The 26,930-nt window shown below is 47.1% G+C and overlaps 1 protein-coding gene across 4 annotated transcripts in view; it reads right to left on the minus strand.

Annotated features, from left to right (window-relative positions):
- The window catches only part of LOC120898171 (nose resistant to fluoxetine protein 6), a 78,786-nt gene that overhangs the window by 12,394 nt on the left and 39,462 nt on the right, over nucleotides 1-26,930 (minus strand). The window contains exon 1 of one of the 4 annotated variants that reach the window (XM_040303645.1): nucleotides 3,416-4,767. The exons of 2 other annotated variants lie outside the window; for them this stretch is intronic. In XM_040303645.1, coding sequence (XP_040159579.1) covers nucleotides 3,416-4,157 — 742 coding nt within the window. In that variant the 5' untranslated portion in view covers nucleotides 4,158-4,767. Of the gene's footprint in view, nucleotides 1-3,415; nucleotides 4,769-26,930 lie in introns of those variants that run through there. One more of the 4 variants, XM_040303646.1, reaches the window with a different exon arrangement.

A 26,930-nucleotide genomic window follows, 5' to 3' on the forward strand; every position in this document is an offset into this window, starting at 1 on the left:
GCCTCTCGGTACGCGGTTTGCAAATGAAGTCGTTCCATCGCCGCATTCGATTGTGGTGCTAACAAATTACAATTTAGCAATTAACACCTATCACACCCATCACGTTATCGTTATGATCATGTTACTTTTTATGCATAAACAATACCCACAACATCACCCTTATGTACTCCCAACCCACACACACATACTCGTGCGCTATCGAAGCGTTAAAACTACCGTTCAACTAATTGAAGCTCCACCAATTTCGCTCACGCGCGATACCGTTCTAGTGTTGCTGCATTTATTATCGTTATTATTTCATGTACTCACCCCCGTCAACGGGTTGACCATCGGTACCCACCCATTTGCCGCTGCGAGGATAGGTACGCTGTCAGATAATTGCACAAGGCTGAAGAGCGTGTTCTATTAGCGCGCGGCATTACTAAAAGCGGGCATCAGGTTGGATCGCGCCATACATAATAACCGTACGCGCATAACGCCTGTCCTACCCAAATAAAAAAAACAACAACAACAACAACCACAGCGCCCTGTCGGGACACTCTGTACACGTATGTGTCTGCCAATTGGAATCGGCCTTTAAGCCTTCCAAGCTCACCATCGCCGTACCAACTCGCTAGCCCTAGAACATCAAGAACCGCAAGAAGAAAGCAACACCCCGGGATGGGGGGGTGAAAAAACGAAAAGCGCCGGCGCCCCGCAGGACAGGGAGGAAAAAACAAAGTGCGTACAAATGAAGCCACCGGTGCGTAACTGTGTACCAATTATTACCGCTTTTAAGCGCGGCAAAAAAAAGACCTTACCAACCACTGGCGGGAAGCAGAAAGTAGTGCACACGAGCTGCTGAAAGGTGTGAGCGTGCATTACCTCATCATGCGACTTTCAGCCGAACGGGTGAAACGGAAAAAAAATGCGGCAAACTGTGAAACATCCTCAGCCTCACCCCGCTCATTCGAACGGGTCAAAATGGTCAGAATTTTTCGTGCCGAACAGAAGCGGAAGAAAAGCGCCAACAAAGCGCACGTACAAAAGCATCCTCAAAAAAAAAAACCAACCAATTTTACATCCCGATCAATCGCACTCTAATTGGACGGCATCAACCGCTTCGGACCCCGGCACTTATGGGTCCCGCGGGACAAGACAAAAAGCCGAGCTGCTTTCTCATTAGACAGCCGGTTTGCGCCGTTGTTACCGCCACTATGGGGTTGGGTGCTTTTCAGGCGGAGTTCATTCTTCTCGGACAGCGGCGGCGGCAGCGCATCGACAGAACCGTTACCACTAATCTGCATGTCGAAGTTAGGTTGGGTAGGTTGGACACCAAACCGAACAAGAAAAAAAATCCCGAGAACAATCGATCCAACGAAAGATACCAAAAAAAGCTCGCTTTTAATTGTGCAACGGGTATTTCGGATTAATTTAAAAATAATAGAAGCTAAATTTAGAACCAATTGCACTCGACCAAACGCCATACTTGTTAAATTCATTTTTTTAACTTGCTGTTTGAAAAGATTGTTACACCAGGTCACCGTAAACGAGGTTCAGATAAGAGGACAGACTAACTAGCAAAACGATGGAGAGAAAATGGAATAAGAAGAAGAAAAAAAATGCTCGCATACTTAACCACCAATTCAGAACTTAATCTCAATTATGCTGAGGGTTGGCTTTTTTGCTTTCCTGCTTCTCGGTTAAACGTATAGTACGTACTTTGTGATTACGAACCCTGAATGCGAACGCGTCCACACACACACAAATCTCTTGACCTACATGTTAAGTAATTGATCTTTTTTGTCCCAAAGTTTGGAAGAAAATCTCTTTCCCGCATGGTTCCATGATTCAGCAAACATGCTTAAGTTATGGTCTAGCCAGCATATATAAATAACAAAAAAATCTTTTACTCCCATGGGGATTTCGTAAAAGTAACCCAACATGATATGAAAAAGAGGGGAACACATTACGCTTTCAGTAATTATTTCTTCTAAGAAAATATAGCTGAATATGAATCAAAGCTAAATAATGTTGTTGTTCATTCTTCAAATTTATTACGTATTATCACTATAATTTTGCTCAAGACTAATGGCAAGAAAGAGCTGCTTCAAAATCATTTAAATGGAGTACGAATAACAAATGTTGTATTCTGTGCACCTTTTTCTTATCGCAAATAATGTGAAGAATAATGTGAGACATCAGTATGATTTTCACTGTATTTTCAGTATCAGTATAATTAGTATTTTCAGTTTAATTTCAAGATATTTGTAATTTACAATAAGCAACAAGCTCAAAGAATTCCACAATCAAGAAGTAGTCTTCTAATATGCATTTAAGTTCTATGCAATTTTAAACACATTTCGTTACAGTATCTTTCGTTAAAACTGCTCACAAAGAATGTTTGAAAATAAAATAAACTATACAAAACAGCCAATAAACCATAAAACAGTTTTTTATGAGTTTTTTTGTTCCAATGCAAGGTACGCAGCCGGAAGTGATTCTCCGAATCGCGTATGTTGCTGTATGATTGGACGATTCATTAATTAGAACTGCACCTTCTGTGCCCCTCACGGCCATAATGCATCATCGATCATCTCCCATTTAGGATCCCGTTACCAGCAACGTTTCTTCCGCCCGATGTTGCAGCACCAAAAAGCTACAGCGAAAGGCAGGATGAGAGACGGAGGGAGAGCGCTAAAACCATAATTACTCACACACATAATCAGTTCTCGTTACACGAGTTCTTTCCCTTACCGACCTAATATCAACATAAGGTACGAATGCCTACACAACACAGTCGCCAGAGTTTGATGGATCGGGTCCCGTTCTGTGTGACTCAAAATAATTTATTTTGCAATAGATCGTTCACAAAGATGACAAAGTGGACAAAACGATGTACGATGCCATTTGATAAGTAGCGGAACGCTGTCAGTGGAAGGAATTTCAATTGACGTTCGCGTTTTCTTTGTCTGCGGAAACTCCAGCAGCCATGAAGTCTATGTATAGCCGTATCTATCAATCACGGTGTGAAATGAACCTCGTTTGCGTTGTGCATTGAGGTCCACTCAGGGAGTGGCTAAACATAATAAATCGACCGCATAATACGTGCTCCACCAGGGGCCAGTTCAAGCCACCCTCCTGGGTCATTGCCTGCCATACACACACATCGTTGTACATGGATTATGAAATGGGCAAAACAGACCGTACGTACGGGAGAGCATGGCCTCCGTGAACCACCACAATCAGACTTTTCATATTTTCACACCATTCAGCTCGTCAGCAATGTCCCTCTGTCGTGCATTGCTGCAAGGGATAGCATCGATTCCTCCATCGCGTAAACTCTACAGCCCTCATGATACCTCGCACACACTGGTTGGCGACTTCAATTGCGTAATTCTTATCCCTGCTGCGCATAGAAGCTTTCAAAACTTACCCTTCAACGCCCAGCCCCGCTGGCGGCGTAGATCGCGCAAGTACAGGCCCACGTGGGCCGCACACTGTTCGCCGACGCGCGCCTTCAGCTCGAGGATGTTCCAATTGCTATGATCGAACAGACCGGTGAACAGCTGGAACAGGGTGCTTTCCTCGCTCAACCACCGCTCCGCCGGACGGTGATTCCCGACCAGTGCCGCTGCACTGCCGGGCGCATACGCCAACGCTGCTGCCGTGGAGGATGACGACCATGCCGCATCGGCGGCCTGATGCTGCGGCACCCGACCGGTTCCGACGGACCGGTTCGAGTGGGACTTTCTGGGCATCGGTTCCGGGTGCGAAGTTTTCGCCTTCCGTTTCGGCACCCGGAACACGTTGTCCGTGTACTTGTACACCGGCGGCAGGCCGGCGGCCGAACGCACCGAGGACGTTTCGTAGTTCGGCAGCACCAGATCGGCCTGGTTGGGATCGAGCCGCTGATCCAGGGTAGCGGCAGCACTGCCATGGCGATGAGTTCCGGTCAATTCCACCACCTCCGAGGGAGCCGATTGCGTGTGATACGTTGCGTAAGCTGGCCCAGCGTGATCTGGCACGCCGATGTGCCTGCCCGGAAATGGCGACAGTCGCGCTGCATCCTCGTCGCCCGTCGCCAGGTGCAGCAGCAGCAGTACACCACTCCAACGCGCCAGCACCGAGATACGACGTTCACGTAACCGACCGATTCGGATTGGAACGGTCACCATTGCACGGCACGGTATGGGGCAGAGGGCAGAAGATATTCACCACCACCACGCCACCACTCGCGTTACAGAACGGCACAGCAAACGAGCTGGTTCCATTCACAGAGGCATTCGCAATCAAACAAATGACGTAAAAACTTTAAGCCCTGATTCGTTTTTTTAAACCAAATTCACCTCTTACCACGAAACGAATGCTCACTTCAGAAGATTGCGGAAATCTTCTCTTGTTAAGAATGCTTCTATTAGATTCACACTAGACCCACACAACACACTCGCTGTACTACGTTATACTGCCAAAACCTGCAATTTTTACAACTATTGCTTGCGATTTGCACACTACACGGCACAATACGGCACACGTTCACCATTTGGGCCGCCCGTAAAAAAGAAGCACTCTAACTCTAACCGCTGCTCCGTTCGCGCGATGTCCTGGTCGGGTGAAAGTGATTTCAAGACTGCATGCACCAACAACGCTGGCACGGTGCAGCTGGCCGGGATCAAAGCTTGCACACTCTCGATATTAATAACGACCGGTGGTGGTGGTTGCAGACCAGCTACGATCGCCTAATGCACCACTGCAACCGTTCAAGTACCACACGGCACGGCCAGCTTGTTTACTGGCCAACTTGGCGGGCTTGCGTCTTAGTGCAGTTTGGTTTTATTTTTTGCTATGTGTCTATTTTTTACGATTTTCAGTGTGTGTGTGTGTGTGTGTGCTTATCCGAGTGCGGGAGAGCTCTGGTGCGTGCCGTGGCGTGGTGGTGGCTAATGCCGGTTCGTGTCGCGATGCAATTGCAATTCGCCTGCTGCAAAACAGTGGTGTCCGCCTGGTCTGCCTGCAAGAGATGCCCGATCTGCAGCGTAATGCCCCCCCTTCTGATGATCTAACACATCGGGTTTCGGTATTGCTATGGCTGCTGGTGGACAGGGGTAAATTGGGAGGCACTACTGTCCCACCAGGAGAAAGAGAAGCGTAGTCGAGCGGATAGTTATGTTTATTTTTATTTAAGCCATCTGCATACCAGTGAGTGGAGGTTTTAAAGCCAAGCCAGCACTCGACGCAACGCGACTCACGTGACAGACGCTAATTGAAGAAGTATGGCAGAGTGAAGAGGGAGGTGGTCTCGAACCAGGAAGTCGACGGTCCTAAAAGCTTACTCTACAAACCTGCAAAGATTTGCATTCCCTAGCCTAATATCTTGTGTCTCTGCAAAGGTAAAAGTGATTGCGTTCCAAACAAGTTCTAGCGGACGCAGCCGAATGCAATCGATTGTTGCATTCTGCTCCTTTGAGCGATCGTGTGGAAATGAAATCTTTCATTTTGATTCGCTACCAAGAATAATTATCAACAATTTAGTAGCTGCACCACTTTGCAACACCTTCAAATTGCCTCACGACCCGAATGCGATCGCTATCAACCACGGCCCTACCTGAACCTGATGATCATCGCGGCGCCTTCAACCTCTCACTCAATGGTCGACTGCCTCATTCTGCACGTCTCGGTACTAGAAACAAACAACAACAACTTTGCAGTACACTTGCACTTTCATGAAATTACCCCACCGGGCGGTGTGGCGGCGGCTGCTCTAGAATGTAGCTCACCCACTGCCTTGTGCCAGCGAACGGACGGCGTGTAACCGATGCGTGCAGAGGTGAAAGACACTCTTCAGCCCGGTGGCCGTTGCACAGGTGCACACGACTGACCATTTGCTGCCTACCCTACACCCTGCGCTGTATTACACCACAATGCACACGCTGCCACTGTTTGGTGTGGCATAATGTGGCGCCGTGGCAGTGGCTTTGCAACGCTGCTTGGTTCTTTCGGCACGACGGCGACGGCTCGAACGCTACAGGATCGCGTACTTAACGGCCGTGCTGCAGGTTCGAGCAATCGTAATGGAAGCTATGCGCAAAAAGCATGAAAGCCTCCCCCGTCTCTTCTACCAGCGAATCAATCGGATAATGTGTGTTTTTCTCTGTGTGTGTGTGTAATGGTGTGTCTCTATGTTTTGTGAGTGCCGCATTAAATAACAGTTCGATTAAGCAAAACAGGTTTCTCAGGCGTTTAGTGTCTCGGTCTGGTTTGCTGCAAAAACAAACCCTGAACCTATCTGGTCGGGCACCAATTGAAATGGGCAATGCAAAAAAAACTGTCCCCTATTTGCCACCCCACCTTTATCAATGGACGGAGAGATTTCACTTACGTTCCAATGACACGTAAGACCGGATCATCCGATGATCCCCGGTAGGAAATGTAGTAATTATTATCTTAAATCGCCTCTATCCCGGAAGTGTGACAAAACTAGTGTTATGCTTAGTGAATTTCTCGCATGGATTCATTCATATGCATTTGAAGTGATGAGTGATTGGAATTACTTTTCGAAAGATTCGCAAATTACAGAATTTTCCAAGTCACTTTCGAATGTGCACGTAATTATTCACCGCATCCAAGATGTTTTTCAACAGCAGTCAAATGGTGTATTTACTTCAAAATGAAACTTCAGTTTCAAAACATGATTTTCAATACATTACAAACAACTCGTAGCCGGTCTCGTAGTACAGTCGTCAACTCGTACGACTTAACAACATGCCCGTCATGGGTTCAATCCCCAAATAGACCGCGCCGCCATACGTAGGATTGACTATCCTGCTATGGGGGGAATCAATTAGTCACTGGAAGCCAAACCCAAAAGTGGGTACAGGCAGGCCTTGACCGACATCGGTTGTTGAGCCAAAGAAGAAGAAGACAAACAACTATCAAATACAACCCAGTTTGAGTCGTGTTGAAAATCATGCTGAAGAAATCAAAAATTATTATGATTGAAATTAATTATCAGATTGGTGTGATTTAGCATCTTGCACGCGGTGAATAACAATGTTAATATTCGATAGAGGCTTGGAAAACCCTGTAATAAAGGGCCATGAATCACCAATCTTGAAAATAATAATCATGAATTTCCAAGATTTCATTAGTTTCTTAATGGATTTTCTTTTGAAATTTTCCCACACTACTACATAACATCAAATCTAAATCTAAAAATATAGCAATTGTTAAACAGAAAACAATAATGAACTATTAGAACAGCCTAAGGATCGTACCCATTATCACGATTTTTATTTAAATTAATTATAATAGCTACTACGATTCCCAATAGACGACTACTAATACTACATTGATTTTTGAACCAGAATAAAAGATTCAAACAAAAAACAAAAATACAAGAGAAAAATAACGCTTCCAGTTACTAAAAAGAATAAGTTTAACCCTTAAACTCTCGCAAAACACTGAGCCAACCCGAATAGAAGAACCAAATAATATTCATTGCATAAAGATTGTTTTTACTTCGAGTTCTATTTATTTGTACTTTGCATTACATTGTGAATTGGAATACATTCAACGTTGAATATTAGCAGCACTACATGTACATTTAAAGTACATTCAATGTTGTATATTATGCTAAAACATTTCCCTCTAATTCGCACATCCTTTCTTCATAAGAGATTCTAAGAGAATCCTAAACGACTTAGCTTCTGAAAATATTTATGAATCCATAAAGAATAAAAAGCATTAACAGTCATTAATGCACTTCAAGATATAAATGTTTAGGTAAATACTCATTGATGTATGACAATTGTACCTATTCCTAGATGAAGCAGCAAATAACTAAAACAAACAAAACAATTGACCCCCGGGGGCGGGCCAATTTAGACGCAAATTGCGGAAAAGGGAAGCATTTTAGTCGTCAAACACCTTACAACCGCCACCGGTAACTGTTAACTGTCATCCACCGTTTTCACTAGTAATGACGCTTGTATGATGCGTGGCGAGCGCGTCATTGCCGTGATTGCCGGCGCGTGCCTTTTGGGTTTAAAAATGTGTGTCGCTCTGTCAAAAACGCCAAACCGTACCAAAACCCGTTATCGTTGCACCAGGGTAAGCATGAACCGTACACAGACACACACAGTTTGCTCCAATTCTGAGCGCATCGAGGTGATTAGAACTTTACGTCAAGTAGTTTACGATCCAGTGAAGAAGACTGAACCGATTTGAAACAGTTACCCATTCACAATGCGTTCGGTTACTGCACACACACACATGCTATACACCCCGTCGTCTCATCAATGCAATTCTTTTTTTTTTGCCGCAAATCGGGACGATCGTACCACGTCACATTATCTCGATCTGTCGCTCAGTTACCCGAGTTGATGACGTGAGAGAATCGTTCTGCCGTTTGCCATCATCTTACCATTGAGTGTTCGTACGCAAGCCCGCAAGACACCGCAAGTGCTGAAACTAATTGCATTAACAGTAAGTGTTATTAGACGCCTGGTGGGCACGGTGGGTACAGTAACATGATTACATTCACCGCCTGTGCTGTGTGTGTGTGCAGTGAGCTTTAGCAAATGACACATGCCTGTCTCTCTTGGCTGTCACGCCGTCCTATCCACTGTCCGGATTTGCCAAGGGTGGCAACGGCTGGGGCTCAATCATAATCATCTTCGCACGCATCTTCACGTTCGGTTCGGGCTAGAGTGTCTTCACTGCTTCACTGCTCGACGTTTCGGTATGGCAATTCTTTCCATTCTAGTTCTTCTGACGCAATGTGCGGCAAAACCGTACTAATGCTGTGCCAATGCACCTATGTACTGCTCGTTTAATGGTTCAACAATTTGTGGATAACGACTTGGGGCGCATAACACCATTTCCACATTGTGCAATATCCATTGAAGATGCCATGATCGAAGAATTGGGGACAACATAAAGTAACTTTATAAGGATGAACGTAAACCACACAGAAGGTGTGATTCGCTCGCTCGGATCTTCCACATTAATTCGTAAATTAAACCAAAACATAAGAACACCAACGTCCATTTCACTTCCAACAAGTTTGCTTTCTACTAAATGAAGTGTTCGATCGCACTGAAGGCACTCAAAACGTCGATGGGAGCTTTTTCAAAGCTCCATTAGCTTTTTGCTTGGTTCGCCCCGTGCGCTTCAACATAAATTGCCACCCCCTCGAGGCACGTGCATTTGGGAACGGAAGAGAAATCACTTCCACGAGCAGGTTCGTGTGCACAGCCCGCGCACAAATCTCCGCTGCCGCAAGAGTCCACAGCGCGTTCCCCTCACTCTACACCACCGGCATGCTTCACTTTCAACTGAGCATGATCATCACGGAAGGCAACGGAAATCGGGTGAAGCTGCGGAGGTGGTGTATTCGGAGGCCCCAAATACGTCCCACTAAGTACAACGTTAATCATCCCGCGGAATCGTCCGGTCAATCAAACGGTTCCGAAACGACGCTGCAGAGCCCTGTGTGTCTGACCAACAATTGCATCTCGAACTAGTTTAATCACCAACTTAGAAGGAGGACGCACGGGCGGCTCATTTTCCCTAAATCAATCGACTAATGACCCACCAAAAGGGCTTAAGCGCATCATTAGTAATCGCTAAAGTCGTTAAATCCCACGACCACATGCGTCGAATCGTCCCGCACCCATTCACCGGCCGCACGAAAGCATTCCCGGCAGAGTGTGGAACAGTTTGAAGTACAGTCACGTTAATTGTGCCAGCTTTCAGGTAATACACAATGAGTACGTCTTATGATCGCTTGTGCCCCCAAGTCCAACAGCTGCGCTGTACGCACCCAGGGCAAATATCATGGGACACTCGGGGTTTTTTTTTACTTTAAGAAAGGAGTGAAAACAAATAGATAATAGATGCATTCAGTCCCACCCAAAGCCCACAATGAGTCAAAGAGACACCCCGGTAAGGTCAAAGCCAGATGGATATCGCGCGCGCGCGCCCGCACTGTGACAGGTCGATGCATGGCAGCTTGATGCGCGTGAACTTTGGGTAGCCCTACCCAGCCCAGTGCGGCCTTGGGAGTTACGCGCCTGCCGTGCATATATTTGCAAAACGACCATAATGCACGCCCTGTAAACATTGCATCGCTTTTGTTTGCTGCGCCCGAAAGCTCTCCCCGACGCTCGGCGTGTAATGACAGAGAAAAGAGGCGATGTTTCACCACTAGTACCACCGATTCATTAGCGACAACGGTGTAATATTTTTTCGCAGGGGCTGCGCTGCAGTGCTAAACACTCAGCAGATGCACCCATTGCAACCGGCGAAGGTGATAGGACACCGAGCCGTGGCCTTTGATCGACGTCGATCACGCAACCGACACTTTCCTGTGGCAATGCACGTCAAGGGTCGCGCGTTAAAGCTAAGCGCCCATTCGATGGGTTTGATGGGTGTACGCAATAAACAATTACGAGCAGCGATTATTTCGTGGTGCATTAAAGTAGAAAGCCCTTCAGTAGGTTCACACGAAACGGCCGCGACCGTTCGACGCCTGCGCGATGTTGCGCTCACCGTCCGTCACATACGAGAGCGATCGTGTTTTATGTCGGATGCGTGTTGGCTGCAAACTACACAACCCGCAATGAAAGTAAGCATTTTCAATAAAATGTGCAAGAACATTAGGCTGTGTTTTTATTTATTTATTTATTCTTTTGTCTAGGCGCGCACAACACGTACCTTGCAGAAAGTGCAGAAAAGCACGCTTATCCGATGATGTTCGCATGATCTGCTTGTGTTCGGTGATGCTTCAAACGCTCGAACGATTAATGTCACTAACGGATTTATTTATTATTGTTTGCACATGGGTGTAAAACATCATAGCAGCGCATTGGTGTGAGAAACATGTTGGAACGATGTGACCAGTTTAATACATTATACATTATTAGATCCCATTATTTATTTTATCTTTATCTCAGCTATCGTTAATCAGCTTTCTATAGCAGGCAACAGCACGTGACCTCGAAAGATAGCCTAACGACCAAAAGATTAGTTTTAATAACTTACTCACTGCCACTGCATTAAGATTTCATAGCTATGTTGTCCTTTGAACGCATCAACATTTATGTGTGGCAAGACTAGTAAGAATACAAACGGTTGATTCTTGCACATATTCTCTCCATGATGCATAAAATAACTGGGCACAGGATTCAATTCCACCTAACCGGATACATTCGATTCCTTGCCATATCTAGCGCATTAAAACTGCCAAACTACCGTTAATGTGGTGACACTCGACCCATAACGGACACTTTCACGCATGCAAATGGACCACAGCACGGTACCTAAACAGCCAACAGCCGGTTAGCCATTCGCAGGTGTGATGCCAAACAACACCTAACTGGCTGGTGTAACAAATTGAAAGTGCCTACTGCAATTTGCTCCCATTTCACCACGCAAGTGGAGCGCTTGTCGCACCGTGTACGCTCCTCTGATAAGCCTCGCGCGATAGGGAGCAATTTCCTACTTTTACACTGTCACCCCCTGGGCCCATTCGGTGTTTCAGCCTTCCTTCCGCCCGAAACCCACGATCGATCACGCGATTGTATGGAAGACATCGGAGTGGTGCTGGCGACTCGGAATTGAGTTCAATCCCATCAATGAAGTGATAAATAGTACACCTTCGCGCGAAGTTCACGCGCACCGGTTTCCTTGGACAGTCCACTACCCTTCCGCCAGAGAACACCAGCACCGGCCCATACACATGGAATTTAGACTGCCGATTTGGGCTCATTTTATGACCCATTCACCGTGATGCAATTGGATTTTCATTTTTCACCCCCATCAAGCGACGAACCTCAACCGGTCGTTTGGTTTCCCAGCGGAAAAGTAACGCATCCTAAAGGAGGGAGAGAGGGTTTTAAATTCCAATCGGTCGACATGGACAGATACAGCATCATCAGGCACAACTAGTCCTACTTTAAGCCAGGCAGCAGCACAACCTACTGATCTTCTGCTGGCGTGCGCGAGCGCGCCTGCGCTCGCTGGTACTCGCTCGACGATCAATCGACCTCTATTTAGTGTTGGGGTCTTGTGCTGCGGGCTGTTTTTCTCCAAACCGCCTCACTAACGCCGCAATGAGAGCAAACACAACCGTACGTACGCCTCAAATCAATTGCAACGAAATGAAAACACAGCCCCGACCGGTTTCGACCTGGAAGCCTGGCCGGGGGTGCTACCTAGGTAAACAGGTAACCATCACCGGCAGTCAGCAAATCCGAAGAAACCCGCCGAACCAGTGAAAGTTTGATCTTCTCACTTCTTTCACTTCCTACGGAACAAACCGGGGGCAGAGGCAGCATCTTCAAGCATCATCGGCGCAGCATAATCGAGAGCATCGGGAGGCAGTGGGCACCCTTGGCCAAGGCCCGGTTTTTTTTTTGTTCCGAACCCAGCGACGCGGTAATTGTCGTACGGTGTAGCAGCTGGCAGTGGCCCCCGACCTGTCATTCCCTTTCATTTCATCTAACGCTCGGTGCCGTTTCCCTTTCCCTGGTGTGCAGTTTGTGTGGCAGGCACATACGTTTTGGGGTCCCTGCACCAAGTACAACCGTCCACGAGATCCAGTCCTTCGGTAAGGTTGGTTAGTACGCGGGTCAAACCACTTACCAACCCGCCCCACATACCACCGCACTTGTCTAGGGGTTTGGTTCAAACCATCGTGTACAGTTGGTAGTTGTTGTTGTTGAATGTAACCCCCCTCTCTCTTGAACTGGTGGCATCTTTAGCTCGAACTAGCTCACTGTTAGTGTAACGAGACCCAGCAGTTAATTTACAACCTGAACACCTACTACACCTACAAGACGCCAATTAAGCAGCGAATCTTCAAGTGATCTTGATGTTTATACCGAATTTCTACCCACTGCAAGTATGCCAGTCGCTTTTGGCCGAGTTGCCCCGGCGGATTTGTTTTCCAATGGCCTGCTTTTGAGGGTTGAAGGCTAGACAGCATCGGCAGTAAGTCGTCCGTGTCCGGCGATCAAAAGCAATAGACAAATGCAACGTTGTGCTGAGCTCTGTTCGAGCCGGGGGAAAGAAGAAAAAATCACGTCGCTTCGGCTCACGGACAAAGTTCTGCGGCACAAATTTCCGCTTCCCGCTTCGAGCCCGCTCAAATCCCTATCCCCAAAGCTATCGTACCACCAGGAAAGAGCTGGCTGGGACCGCTTGATCCGTTAGATTTTTTCACTTTTCGAATTAAAATTTTTATTTAGTCATACTTCGATCGTTTGCTCGTGCGCTTCCTTCCCCCGTTTGTTCTCTTGCGCAGTGGTGAGGAGAAGGAGGAGGAGGAGGAGCTCGGTGATGAGATTCAGGTTTGAATGTGTGTTGGGATTAGACAGGCACACGAAGCGAAAGGCAGCAGAATATCGGGACCGCGCGACCGAAGGGTACCACGGGTTCCAGGTGTTGCGGTTTGGAAATGAATCTGATGCCGTGAGATCACTGCCGTACTGCAGGAAGGTACTTGCGGGTCCGTGTGGAGTGGAATCTTTGCCTCCCGTTTTCTGCTCATCCTACAAACAGTCATACGGTGCCTCCCAACGACTTGTAAGCAACTATGCAAGTCGTGTTTAGCTTACGGCGGCAGCCGTGGAGGACGGCGGCCAAGCGAGAAGGCCGTCGGTCCCGATCGGTACCGGTGTGTTGTCCAGGCGAAATCGTTCGGTGCTCGGTCCCCCCTCCCTCCCCGCATTCCCCTCCCACCGAGTCGCAGTTCCCGTGGAAACCCCACCGTCGACTGTGGTTAGAAAACCGGCTGGAAGAAATGCGGAAACAACACACACACACACAAAGCAGCAACAGCGAAGTTGGAAGTGAAGGCAGTTGGGCACAAAATGAGAAAAATAACCAGAACGGTTCAGTTAGTTTTTCCGCATGCCATAACCGCATGCCCCATGCCCCGCGCGGGCCCCAAACGCCTACAGCAAACATGAACGGGCACGGCGGGAACGTTTGGCGGGTTTCATTTGCACAACGTTACAGTTGCACCCAGGCACACATAGGCCCGCACAGGGGTAACGGACAGTCTGAACTCATTCCGCCGCCTGCACAAGGAGGTGAAAGTTATTTGATTTGTCAACGAAGCCATTCCGGCACACCCGAGGGGTAGGTGACAAATACTGAAACCGGCTCTCCCCCGTCCCCGCTGCGATCTCACGCAGACCACAAGTAAGCCACCCGCGCGGCCTGTTGCGGGTTTATAAACCGGTGCGCATCGATTTGGAGGGTAATTAATTAACATACTGAAGGAATTTGCTCCGCGCTACGGTGCAGTTCAACGTGCCTCGGGGGCTCATCTTGGTGTGGGGCCGTGGGGTGAGCACAACAATGAGCCCATTTAATGGCGATGCTTATGGTATCGGTTGATGGATTTTTCTCACCCCGAGTGCAATGCTACTGCTGCCAGTCGCAATGGCCGGGTCGGTGGAACCTGTGAGTGAACCATCTACCACTCCCCATTCCTCCTTCCGCTCACAAAGATAATCCGCATTTGCAGAGGTCGTGCCAGGTCGACCCGGCCAGCCCAGTGTTGGTGGCCTATTAGTTGAAAAAAATACGCAGCAGAACACACAATTCCACAACTGTTGACTTTGATGCCCTTTTATGCTACCGTCAACTAACGGTGAGAGTCAAAATGCACTCGGGGGGTCTTAAAGGTGGGAAACTTTTGCCAGGTTAATTTTAAGCTTTTTGCGTTTTACCATTTTACGGATATTTTGGATGAATATACACGGTAGTTTTCGCTGTTTGAGAATCTATTTTCCTGTCGAGCTCATTTTATGGGAAATATTATTGCTTTAGTTAAGAGCGACATAACTTGATCAGTCAAATAATCTCTTTCAATAACTTTTGGTCTGTAGAATAATTGCCACATACATATGTACAAGCAATTTTATAATAAATATCTCCCTCTTTGATCATACAAAACTAATGAACAACTATTAAACATTAATGCTGAAATAAGCGGTGTTTGACCCAGCTTTCAATTTTGTTTGAATAATTTTGTATGACTTTCGAGTGCTAAATTCCTGCAACCGATTAACAAAGACATATTTAACATTCCAATTTGATAGACATTTTCACGTTTAGATAGTTTTTAACAGTGTAATCAATAATTCTTTTAAACCCTCTTTTAATTAATCTTTAAACTTAATAAAAACTTAAAATCTTCCTTTCATTTAAACATTTTCTTATTTGACATAAGCAATTAGAAATCAGAATAATGATCAATTTCAAAAATAAGCAATTCCATCTGCATTGCCTGTCAGAACATTAGGATTATTTTGATCTTCAAAAGATGTTTTTTTCTCTTTTTTACAATTAAACGTATACACTGTTTCAATTAATAATTGAAAACAATTTCGTGGTATTGATCGTATTCGTTTTATAATACAACATTAAGACCATACATGCACATCGAGTTCAAATAAAACATTGAAGTAAAAATATGTCAATGTATGGCTCAAACTAATATTCTGCGCACCTTCACATGAAACAAACACGTGCACCACATTCTTGACATTGTGCACCTGCTGCCTTCCTGCCACCTGCCAGCGGAATATATCACCCTTTTCCAATCTGTACGATGCCCGCTTGGCATGGCCCGCGGGTTGTCTCATTGTTCCCGTGCTAGGTGCAAGAACCGTGCCAAAGTACGGGAAATGGGAAGGAATGCATCTATCGGTACACGCACACAAACGCCTGCGTTCGAAATTCTGCGAACACACATTTCTCCAGCGCTAAACAATAGGCAGAGCGCCTCGACAGTTCTTAAGTGTATATGCGGGCTGGGCTGGGGGTTGGTGCGAATCTAGAGAAGGCCCTTGATTTGCATGCCTTTCGAGAGCTCAGTTCATATGCTAACTATGCACCATCCAACTAACCTACTAGCGCAAACCCGTCCCGAGGGAGAAGGTGGAAAACAATGAACGATGTTTGGAAAACAATGATAGTGCTCACTCGTCAGGTTGTTGTTGTTTTCCTGCAATTCCAACCGCCGAGATTTCGAGCCCGCACTCACACATTTTCCACACATCTCGATGGGCCAGCTACCGAAGGACGGTTTGGTGGAGTGTGAATAAACATCTCAATCACAATCGTTTCCCGGCCGTGCCACTTGTGCGTGTGCAAATGACGATCTTTGTTGTAATGTTGGGAGAATTAGATTAACATAGGCTTTACAGGCACAACGCTTCCAGTCATGTTTTCCTAGCGAACGGGTTTCAAGCTGGTTTTGTGTAAACATGACAGCTTAGAATTTTTCCTACGATGCTCATCTTCAAGTGGTCCAACACATCGCAGGCAGGTAAACAACTAATCAATGAGCTGCTTGCCGGGAACCTTCTTTCCCAGTTTTTTTTGCATGTTTAATGAAAACAAAATTCACGCCATTTTCCATTTCCAAGCGAAACGTCAAGAACCTAGCGAACCACTTCTGGCGGCCTCGTTCTCATGGCCGCTCACAAAAAAAACTAACGGAGCGGAACCCTCACCCTCCATAGCGAAGATGGGGCGAAGATCTGGACGCTGGAACGAAACAGATCGCACGATCACGACGACCTTGTGGCCCTGGACCGCGGGAGGGCGCACCGCGATAACGCAGGCCAAGACTAACGGCTGCCCGACAGCTCACGGTAACCATCGTAGAGGAAAGTTTTTTTCTTCTACCCGTTTCTTCCGTAGGTCCCCGTCCGTCACCCTTCCTCAAACTGTCACGACGCTACGCCACCGTTTCGTTCGGGTCGACCTTTTTCCCAGCACCGCCGATAGGTCCACCCCGATAATGCCTAATTAATTCTTATCCACCGCACCGTGGGCCTCAGAAATGTGTCAGCAGTAGCGGGCAGTTAGCGGCTTTAAGTCAGTCAGTCACTCAGTCAGCCGGCCGGCCGCTCTCGTCGTCGGTCACTGCACGGGTCTACGGTTACAATTGCCGCTCTTTCATAACGGGACGTTTCCAAGCGGAACATCGAACCCTGGGCTCTGGGCGGCACCAGGCGGCGGTTAGCCGACTACTACTGACCGCTGCTCAGCTCCAGCAACGTGGACAAAATCCGTTCACGAGCGCAAGCAGCAGTCATTGTTGCTTTGGAGCAGTTTAATTTGGTGATTCTGTTACTGTTTTGCTTTACCTTCCCAGGTCGGATTTTGGCTGAATGAATGTCCAAACAAACACTGCTACGCAAAAACCTAAACCCTTCCTAAGTGTCACTCAAATAGCCTTTCGTTGGCGCAGTCCAGTTCACTACGCGTTGTTGCAGATGTGCGTCGCACAGTGAAACTCGTTCTGGCGTTCGGAAATTTGGGCCACACGTTTTTGGGAAGGAAATGCAGTTAAGTTTCATAATTTGTCTTCACCACGGCGAGCGGGGCCCATTACGGGGTAGCGAATATGTAGGCCACTCTGTCGGTTGTCGTCTAGTGGTGTGTGGTGGAGATACAACAGTTTTTGAAACTGACAGCTCTATTGTCCAGCCATTGATGCAGAGCTTTACAGGACGCTTAGCGAACATGTTGATGCTCTCTATGCAGGCAACTCTGTCCACGTGTTCCTAATCCACCTAGTAAGGCATGCAACCAGTTGCTCTCGATGGCTTTTGCGTTGTAAACACCTTTATTATTATTCCGAAAGCAACTATTACAGCATTTTATTCCGGGATTAGTTTCGCTCTATTGTTGTACAACACAAAACTGAACTCCATAAATCAAACAAACTGTTGCATTCAAACATTAACATCAACGTTCGGCGAAGATTTATTGTAATTTTATAGCCCTCACAGTAACTCCCCCCAAATTCCTCCAATCGCTACATTCGCTACTGAATAGTCAATCGGAAGTGCAATAAAGATTACCATTTTAAAGTAACATTCACGCCCCACTCCTATGCCCACCACCGTCAAAACTCTACACGGGCCCTGGAACACATTGCATCACCCGGGCGTGGAAATCCCCTAGCGGTACAGCTTCATCCGTGAGAGGTGCAAGCGCTCTCTTGTGCCCTCTTGGTAGTCAATTAGCTTCGAAATGAAATGTTACCGTTGGCGCGTTGTCACAACGCATTCCACAATGTTAACAAGCGGGATAATGACCCGTCGCCACCCGGCAGCGTTCCTGCGGGGTTGCGTCGTGCGTCCCCGACCAAAACCCGACAATCTTAACAATTTGGATCATCTGTTACATCCTCTCCCCGGATGCCGGAACTAGAATCGTGCCGGCCACCGCCCGGTTCCGTTGGGAACGAACAATTCTGGGAAACCTTCTGGGGCTGAAAAACTGAAGCAAACCGAATGGCTAACGAGTGTCCTCTCTCTTCGCCCCGTGTGCGGTAGGGCCATTCTTTGCCGTTCTTTTTTTTTGTGTTTGTTTGTTGTTGGCTGTGGCCGTCTTTCAAACGGTTCCAAGACGACGGCCCAGACGACCCAGAAAAGCGTGCGCGCCAGTTTCGAGGGCGCCCCAGCGATGCAGGGCGTTGCGTTGAAGGTGAGCGAAAAATGCCTCCCAGGTCTACGAACCTCCCCTCGGGACCGGACCTCCCCACCCGGGGACGTCCGATAACAAACGGTCTCTAAATTAACGATCTACGGAAGCATACATGTCTCCTGCCGTCCCGCTCTTCGCCAATGCTGTGCCCCGCACACAGCACTGCGAATGCCCGGTGGCAGTACAACAAATTAAATTAAAAAAAAACAACAACAACATAACCTAGGCGCCACTACACTCCAGCGCGAGTTGAACAGGAGCACGATCCCTTGGCCATCGTCATACCCTGCCCCTCTTTCGTCATCCGGGACTTCCTAAATCATCATGCGGAGTCGAATTTTTGCATTGGCCTGCGGGCGCACCCGGCGCGCTGACTGACACTGACCTCAATCCTTTTATGCGCCAGTTCCTTCCCACCCCGGGCATGATGGTGGTGATTCTGAAGCGTAATCGCAAACGGAACGCACCAGCATGCGACACGGATACGCGGGAAATCAAATCGGTATCGTAAAATAAAATCGATTCCCAGTCCACGGCACCACCGGCGCTCGCCGCACGCGGGCATGCGATGGGAGCGATGTTGCCTGGCGGGGAAAAACTCATTAACTACCGCCACGCCACCTTCACTCGCCGCATCACCGGCCGCAGGTTGCGCATCGAAATCGCTCTAATCGGTGGCTGCTATCTGCTGCACCTTCGCTGCCGGAAATCGTGAGCACCGTGATCGTGTGGGTGCTCACACTCACTACCCGATTACTCCCAACGGGTCCCGGGAACGGATAGGCTCATCTTCCAACTCCAGCTACGCGCGCGGACGGCCCGGGTGGGAGTGAGGCAGCTTAATCAGTTTCTTAATATTTTGTGTTATGCCTGCCTCCGACAAATTGTTTATCGATCCCACCGGCTTGCGCAAAGGGGGCCGCGTTACGCCCGGGCCGCCTCCCTTTTTCGTGGGCGCCTCTTGTGCGCCAGTACTAAATCCAGATCGCTCACACCACTTGACTGATCGCCCTGATGCTGTTGCTTCTTTGCCCACGAATTTTCACCAAGCGTGGAGTCCGACGGAGCTGCTGGGAAGGAACCTTGCGCCGGGGAACCTTGATTATATGAGCACAGAGGCGGCAACTAACGGCACCGTACACTTCCCCCTAGCGCCCAACTGCATTCCACGTTGAATTAGATGATGATGGTTGGCACGCTACGGTGCACAGCAGAACGATGAGCGAAACCGCAAAATTTTGCGTAAATAAATGAGCCACCCTCGCAGTACGGTGAGGGGAGGCGGATGGAACAGCAACATTGGGAGGGGGTTAAATGTGTGCTCCCGTAAGGGGCGGGGGGGGGGAAGGGGTTTCTTTATCGGACTTGATCGGAACTTTAGCGGTAGCGTGCTGGGTGGCGTTCTTGAAGGCACCATTCCTGCGGCGTATTGCTAGCGTGTGTGTGCCATAATTTGACGTTACTCTTGGCACTTGTGCTACACTCACATGGTTGTCGCCCTTTGCTTTCGCACATTTTGTTATTGGCGGTTTGCTTTGTTGTTTGGCGTAGTAGTGCTGCTGAGCCGCCCTGCGTGATCAGCTCAACGCCAAGAGTTGAGTCAGCCGATCGGGGGATAACGAAAAATTATAGCTATGCAAATACAACCAACGAAATGCGGAACTAAGAAAGGGCATTCGCATTGGCCCAAAAGGAAACTTAATTAATACCACTCCAAACACACACATACATACGCACACACCTTGCTAAAGTGGAATTATTCGACCAGCTTTGTAATTAGTTTATACGCGTACTTCAATTATTCACTCCAGTTGATTCCGACCCCGATGCTTCTAGTTCGGCAAAGGTCGGAGTTATGAACGCAGTCACTTGCAAGGCGAACCCTTATTTTTCTTTCCATTTCCCTTATTTCCATCCTAATTCCTCGTCTCGTTGCTCCATATCGAGCTTCAGTTGAACGGAAATGTAATTTGAAATTTGGCTTTGCTCATAATGTCTAATGTAGCACCAGATTGCACTTGGCAAAACTTTGAATCGATATCGCTTCTAAATAACATTGCAAAGGGGTGAGCTGAAGAGCTTATCGAAGTTTAATTGTTACATTAGTAAAAACCTTTTCATATGTTTGTTTATCACTCATTCCTTCACAAGTTTTGAAGAAAAAAAACAAAAAAAGTTGTATTTTTATCACAGCGAAGTGCTATTATGTTTACATAATTTCGTTAATCCTTCCTGTCACTTTTTTTTATTTATTTATTTATTTATTTACATATCTGCTGTCTGAATTGAATTCTTAACAACATACCTATTAACTAAACTTATTAAATATTTGCTCGGAAGATGGATCAGAAGAATGGTAAGGAGAGGTGATGGTCAAACAGGTGTGCGCAGGAATTAAACAATCTCACAGCACGTAATAAAGGATCATTTGAACCAACTGAAGTGCGTCGATTTGGAACAAATAAAGGAGCACGAGGGCGTAAGGAACGAATTGGAACATAGAAATGCAGGGATGAAAGAATGATTTGTGAATCCACAGCATTAGATATGAGCGAAGCAACAAACATTATTTGGGAAATGTGACGGCGTTTCTCCAATGAGTCCAGACCCAACAGATGGCATCTTTGCTCATAGTCCGGTAGGGTATCTGACGTGTAGCCGGGCATTTTGCTGACAATATACCGAGTAAATGATCTCTGCACTCTTTCTATGCGGTCAATCGATGTAAATGAGCTTTATTACAACGATTATCCTGTAGCTTTATAAGTATATCTTATCAAATCGCCATAAAAATATACGATACCTCCACTGTGTATCAGAGTTAAGAATCTGACCAATAATAATTAAATAATTATTGTGATGAATTATAAAATCCATTTAGCACGTAAACTGCAGTACTGCTAGATGTTAAACAGACAAGAATTGTAAAAGCATGGCATATCATTTTTCAGTACAACAACAAACTTTTGTTCTTTTGTTTCATTACAACAACAAACATTTTAGGTATAAAAGATGTTTTTTTCTTCTTTCAAATACTGTTAAGAAAAAAATCATACTTTTAAACTACAGTCTTTCCCCGAGTCACGCAAATAATGCGTTCTGGAGACATTCGCGTAACTCGGATTTTCGCGTATATCGAATATCACGTTTTACAACCAAAATATATTATAATAATCATCATTTTTTTATTTAATGTAGTTTATTTATGTAATTTATTACTTCCTTGATGCAATTGGTGAGGAAAATTGGTTATTTCTGTCTTTTTAGTGATTTAAAACTTTTGGAAAAAATGCAAATTATTTTTCATTTGACAATTGATGGAGAAAATTGTACTGGTATGACATCTGAACTGTCAAAAATCAAAATTCGCGTAACTCGAATTCGCGTAACTCGAGTGTCGCGTAACTCGGGGAAAAACTGTAAGTAATAACAATGATGACAATAATGATGAACTAAGTAACAAAATAATTCCAATTCTTATTCCTGCGTATAATTTACATATTTTTCTGATAGTCTAATTTATTTCCTTTTGAATAATTTCCAAGTGTTACCTAGCAATTTCTTATTTTTATATTACTTTTTAGTGCGTTTTGTATAGAACTTTACAAAAAATATTTAACTCATGCTAAAGAATGATAAATTGTACTTTCTGTATAATTTAAATTAGGTTGCAACTTTAAAAGATTTGCTAAAGGTTGGACATATCAGTATAAACGATTCAAACTATAAACGCTTCCTTCAATAACACAACTAAAAACTGGCAGGAAAAGGATGCAATAAAATACACTGCTAGAGCTTGATAATATGTTTCCAGCGCTTTATCATATTCTCAAACTTCAAGCAACTTGGTTGTGACATTTGCTGCGGTTCTGATTATTAATTCAACAACCAGTGTTGTCATACAGAGTCGCTTCCTACCACACAGAACAAATACCATAAATTTGTGCAATCGCCACATACTTCTCGTTTTATGTGGCATATTAAATGCACACTCCTGCCCGTTGCCCACCCTTAGCACAGCTCAGACGCCCAAACACACACACACACACTCGACAGCAACGCTGGTTGGCAACGCTGGCAACGCTCTAAATTCCCGACACCTGGGAAAAGCACCGTTAGGAAAATTCATCCCAACACTAAGCTCCGGTCCCGCCGCGGTCGAGCCAATCTCGCCGCACAAAGAACGCAATGAAGGTATCAGTTTCATTCCCTCGGCTACCACCCCCACCCCGCTCGGTGGTTCGTGCCTGTTTGTTCCCCTGTTTTTCGCTCCAGCTTCTCTCGCACCTCCCACTCACACACACACACACTGGGCGACGACTGACAAGAAAGTCAATTTAATCACTCGAAAAATTGGTTAAACCTTTCCCAACGCAGTCGCCCCGCCAAGCCGGTCCCTTCTCTTCCACCGTTTCCCGGTGCTGCTGCTGCTGAAATATGGCCAAGCAGACGGCCTCAGCAGCAGCAGCAGCCAAAGTACATGACCATTTTGCACGGGTTTTGTGCCTCATTGGGCGTACGGTGGCAAGGAATGGGAGGATGGAGAAGTTGGGTTAGGGGAAAAGCATGCGTAAAATTGCGCTGAGATCGAGAACAGATGCGAAGCAAAGCCCCAAATGCTGCCACCACCATCCCAAACCCATTCCATGCCGGCGGACAGAGGGGGATGAGCCGCCCGAGGGACACCGAAATGCCGCTCGTACTTTCAAACGCGCTGCGCAGCTCGTAAGAATGGGGATGCTTTCACAAAGATCATCCCAGTGATGAGCCATCAGCTCAGCCCGTCGAAGAACGCCGGCCAAATCCCGGTTCCCCGTTCCCATACCACTCGGAACTGTCCGTGTGGGGGATTTTGCCTAGACGGCACCGGAACGCAGAGCGGGAGAGGAGTTAGAAAATTGGGAAAATGAAATTACCCTTCCAGCAGTGCCAGTGGTTGGCTGGCTGGCTGGCGGGTGAACGGCAACTACCGCTTATCTATGCCGTGTTGTCAGTTGCCTAGCATCACCAACCCCTCTCTCTGCTGCTACGCTTCACACCGTGGCTCACGAGCAGGCAAACGAACTGTGCAACAGGCAGCAGGTTCCCGTGCCGGAAGATGGCTCGAAGTTTTGTCGAGCAAAATTACGTGACAGCAGCAAATGGTGAGTGGGGAACGCTAGCAAAAAAAAAAAAAAGAAAAAGAAAGAGGGTAAAGAACAGCAACGCCAGGAAGAAAATCCACCCTGCCGAACGAACAACAGGTCCACGGCGCCGATTATCGCCGAGTGCAGATCTGGCCGAGCGATTATTCAATAAGAATCATGTGCACGTTCAAACGGCGCTTATCGTTTTGCCAGAGCTGCCAGCGAGGTTGATGGCGAGCACGCTGCCGAGGCAGGCTAGCTGAAAGATGGCTAGCATAATGTTTTTGATTGATCAATTGATAGCAGCAGAGCCTGGCGATGAAGGGCTGGAATCTTGAGGCGTATAATTGTATGGCCATGTTTGCGTGGCACGCTGTTGTACAGACATTTTCCTTACATAATTTAATACTGAAGAGAGTAGTAGATAAACGTTTTGGGGCTCAGCACAACGCCTCTACGGCACCAGCACGACATTAAGCATAATGTGGTTTATCTTCTACCTGTTTTCGAAGACAAAAATTCCCTCAACTCATGCAATAATCGCGGTCAAATGGTCGCCATTCTTTGTCAAACCTCCTTTTGGCGTTTAATGAGAACCATTTGCCCGGACAGGGCAGTGGGCCGGCGTAACCACAACCGGATAAAGCGAATAATTGCCCCTTTCTCAATAATAGTTCTCACCACCACTGCCACCATCACCCCGATCCGGGGGAGGAAATCGCGAGTCCACTTCACGGTCGATTTTGACCAATTTGTACTCGCGACCTTCTGGGAAGTTTTTTTTTGGACATCTTTGGGTGCGTTGTTTTTCTCCCCCCGCAAGACAAGCACCGCGGCAGCGACGGTGGTGACAGGAGGGGATATTGTAAAGAAAACCACCGAAAACCCTCTCCGTTCAAAAGAAAAATGCCTGAAGCAATGGAGACTTGCGGATTGGACAGCGATCCCGAAAAAGGCCATCCGTAAAAACCGCACCGGAGTCACTCTTTCTCGGCTGCTTCTTCCTTTTGCAAGCTTTTTTTTGGGCCATTTCTAGCCATTGTTTACCGGCACCTGAAGGCCGAGTGTTACACAGTCTGGACACACACACGGGGGTTCGGTTTCGGGGTGCGCTGTTCCCTTCCCGGACCGGGGCAGACAACTCGTTTAGGCCCGAGGACGGTGTGAGGCCGAAAATCTAACGGAACGTTGCACCGGTGCTCACTCCATTCGCGCGCGCGCTATTGTTTTCCCTCCACGGGCAGGAGGGCCCCTCTCCCGCCGTACGGATCACAGAAAATTCATCATCTTTGCGCTGTGCGCGAATTTTTCCTTGTTTTTCTTCCATTTAGCTCGGGTTGTTTTTTTTTTTGCAATTCTTTTTCATGTTGTTTTGTTTTTCCACAAACACACACACAAAAACATTCCTCGCTCTATTGTTTCGCCCTCCCGCCTTTCTCCACACTCTGTGGTTGTGTATTTGTGTGTGTGTGTGTCGGTGGGTTCTTCGCAACGGTGGAGCGATGTGACCAGGCGGGATTTTCTATTTTGTTTTCTTTTCCAACCACCGCTTCCCCTTCCCATTTCTGTTTTCCGTTCTTCCTACACACACCGGCCCGAAAACGCGGCCCGATCGGGGGATCGCTTTCTTTCTCACGTCTCCGTTTTCGCGATAGCGAAATTCCACCCCTAAACCATCAGGCCGCGCGCGTGCACACACGCCTCCATTGCTGTCGCGTGTCCCCCCTTTCCCCCCTGTTTGCTTCGGCCCTTCGCACACTTTCCGGCCCCGTTACCGGTCGGGCGGGCTGATCTGCGCGCCCGAAGATCAAACTAATCGGGCAGATGATCTTTTCTGCCGGCTGTCCCACTTCCGATCGTCTGAATTAATAGGGGAAGGGGGGTGTGTGTGTGTGTACCGGTTCCCTCCCACAAGCCAATATTGCCCGCTCGGACGGGCCTCGGCACTCATAAAGATATGGGAGTTTTCTCCTTGGACGAGCACGAGCCCTGCACCGTGACCATCAACACCCGCGCGCTGAGCCGTCCCTACGGTCCGGAGTACGGCTCGAACGAACCAAATATTCTTGCCAGCAATTTATCAGAGCGGATCTCATTTCATTCGCCAATAGTGGCGCGAGTGTTCATATCGCTCCGCATTATACATACCTCGCACACCGGCACCCTATCTTTAGCGTTCTACTTTAGCTTCCGAAAAACGTTTCCCGTAAAATGTTTTCCAAACACTGCTTCTACTTGTTATGTGAGAGAGCGAACAAAAGAAATGCAAAAAAACAGGCGTGTGTGAAGCCAAACTTTTAAAACAAGCGGCATAAGGCTGCCAAAGAATGGCACAATGGCTAACCCTTTCTTTCCCCACCACCGACGAGCAGGTCGAGTATGAATAGGTGGTGGTTGTGGGGTGGTGGTGGTGATGAAAAATTAAACTCGCTTCCTACGACCGCAATTCGTGGCCCTCGTGACCTACCTGTAGCACACATTTTCCATCATTTCTCTCACACGCATTGCGCGCGCACCCTCCACTCTCCGTGCGCACCCCGTCTCTTCTTCTGTGTGCAAAAATCTGCATGCGTGCTGGGACGCATTTACGCCGCCCGGAACGCATCATACCCACACCCAGACACTCCCTACCGCTGCCCTGCCCCCTCTGTGGCTTTATCGGCCCCCGTTTGCCTTGACCGAAACCGGTGGGATGGGGAACCAAACTTGGGGAAGAGCATAATTTCGCCCGCCTGTTAAGCTTTCCCACCTTAAGGACATACTGTCACGCGATGGTTGTTTGCTTAGTCGCAGAGTGGTTTAAGATCGCAGCACACACCCAAGCGTTAGAAAAACGAAGCACAGAAAATTAGCTCCCCTAGACCCTCAATAACCCACCGGTGGGAATATGAGTTGGCCGAAGATGAGGCCCACATTTTGGTCAACAAGCAAATCTATGGACGGCGGGGAAGATGGTGCTGGACCTAAGTACAAATTGGCTATTAAAGCTTTGCAGGGAACTTGAAGGAATGTGAAGCATGATGTAGAGCGATGTATGAATCGTCATCATCAATATAGAAGCTGCTGCGGTCGTTTAACTTAACCAAAAGTCTAGTTTTAGTCTTCACTTAACAATTGCTGTCGTGTTACCTTAATTTGTCAAACACAAAATATGCTTCAACAACATTAAAATTCATTTCAATCAGTTCATTACATTGTACCGTTTTGCATTATGCAATAAATATTGGACCGTTCTCCGTTCCTTCCATTACACCACATGCTTCGGTTACGGCGAAACTAGCACGGCGCACTACTACGCCACCTCGC

This window comes from Anopheles arabiensis, chromosome 2 (genome assembly GCF_016920715.1).
Source record: "Anopheles arabiensis isolate DONGOLA chromosome 2, AaraD3, whole genome shotgun sequence".
Taxonomy (NCBI): Eukaryota; Metazoa; Arthropoda; class Insecta; order Diptera; family Culicidae; genus Anopheles; species Anopheles arabiensis.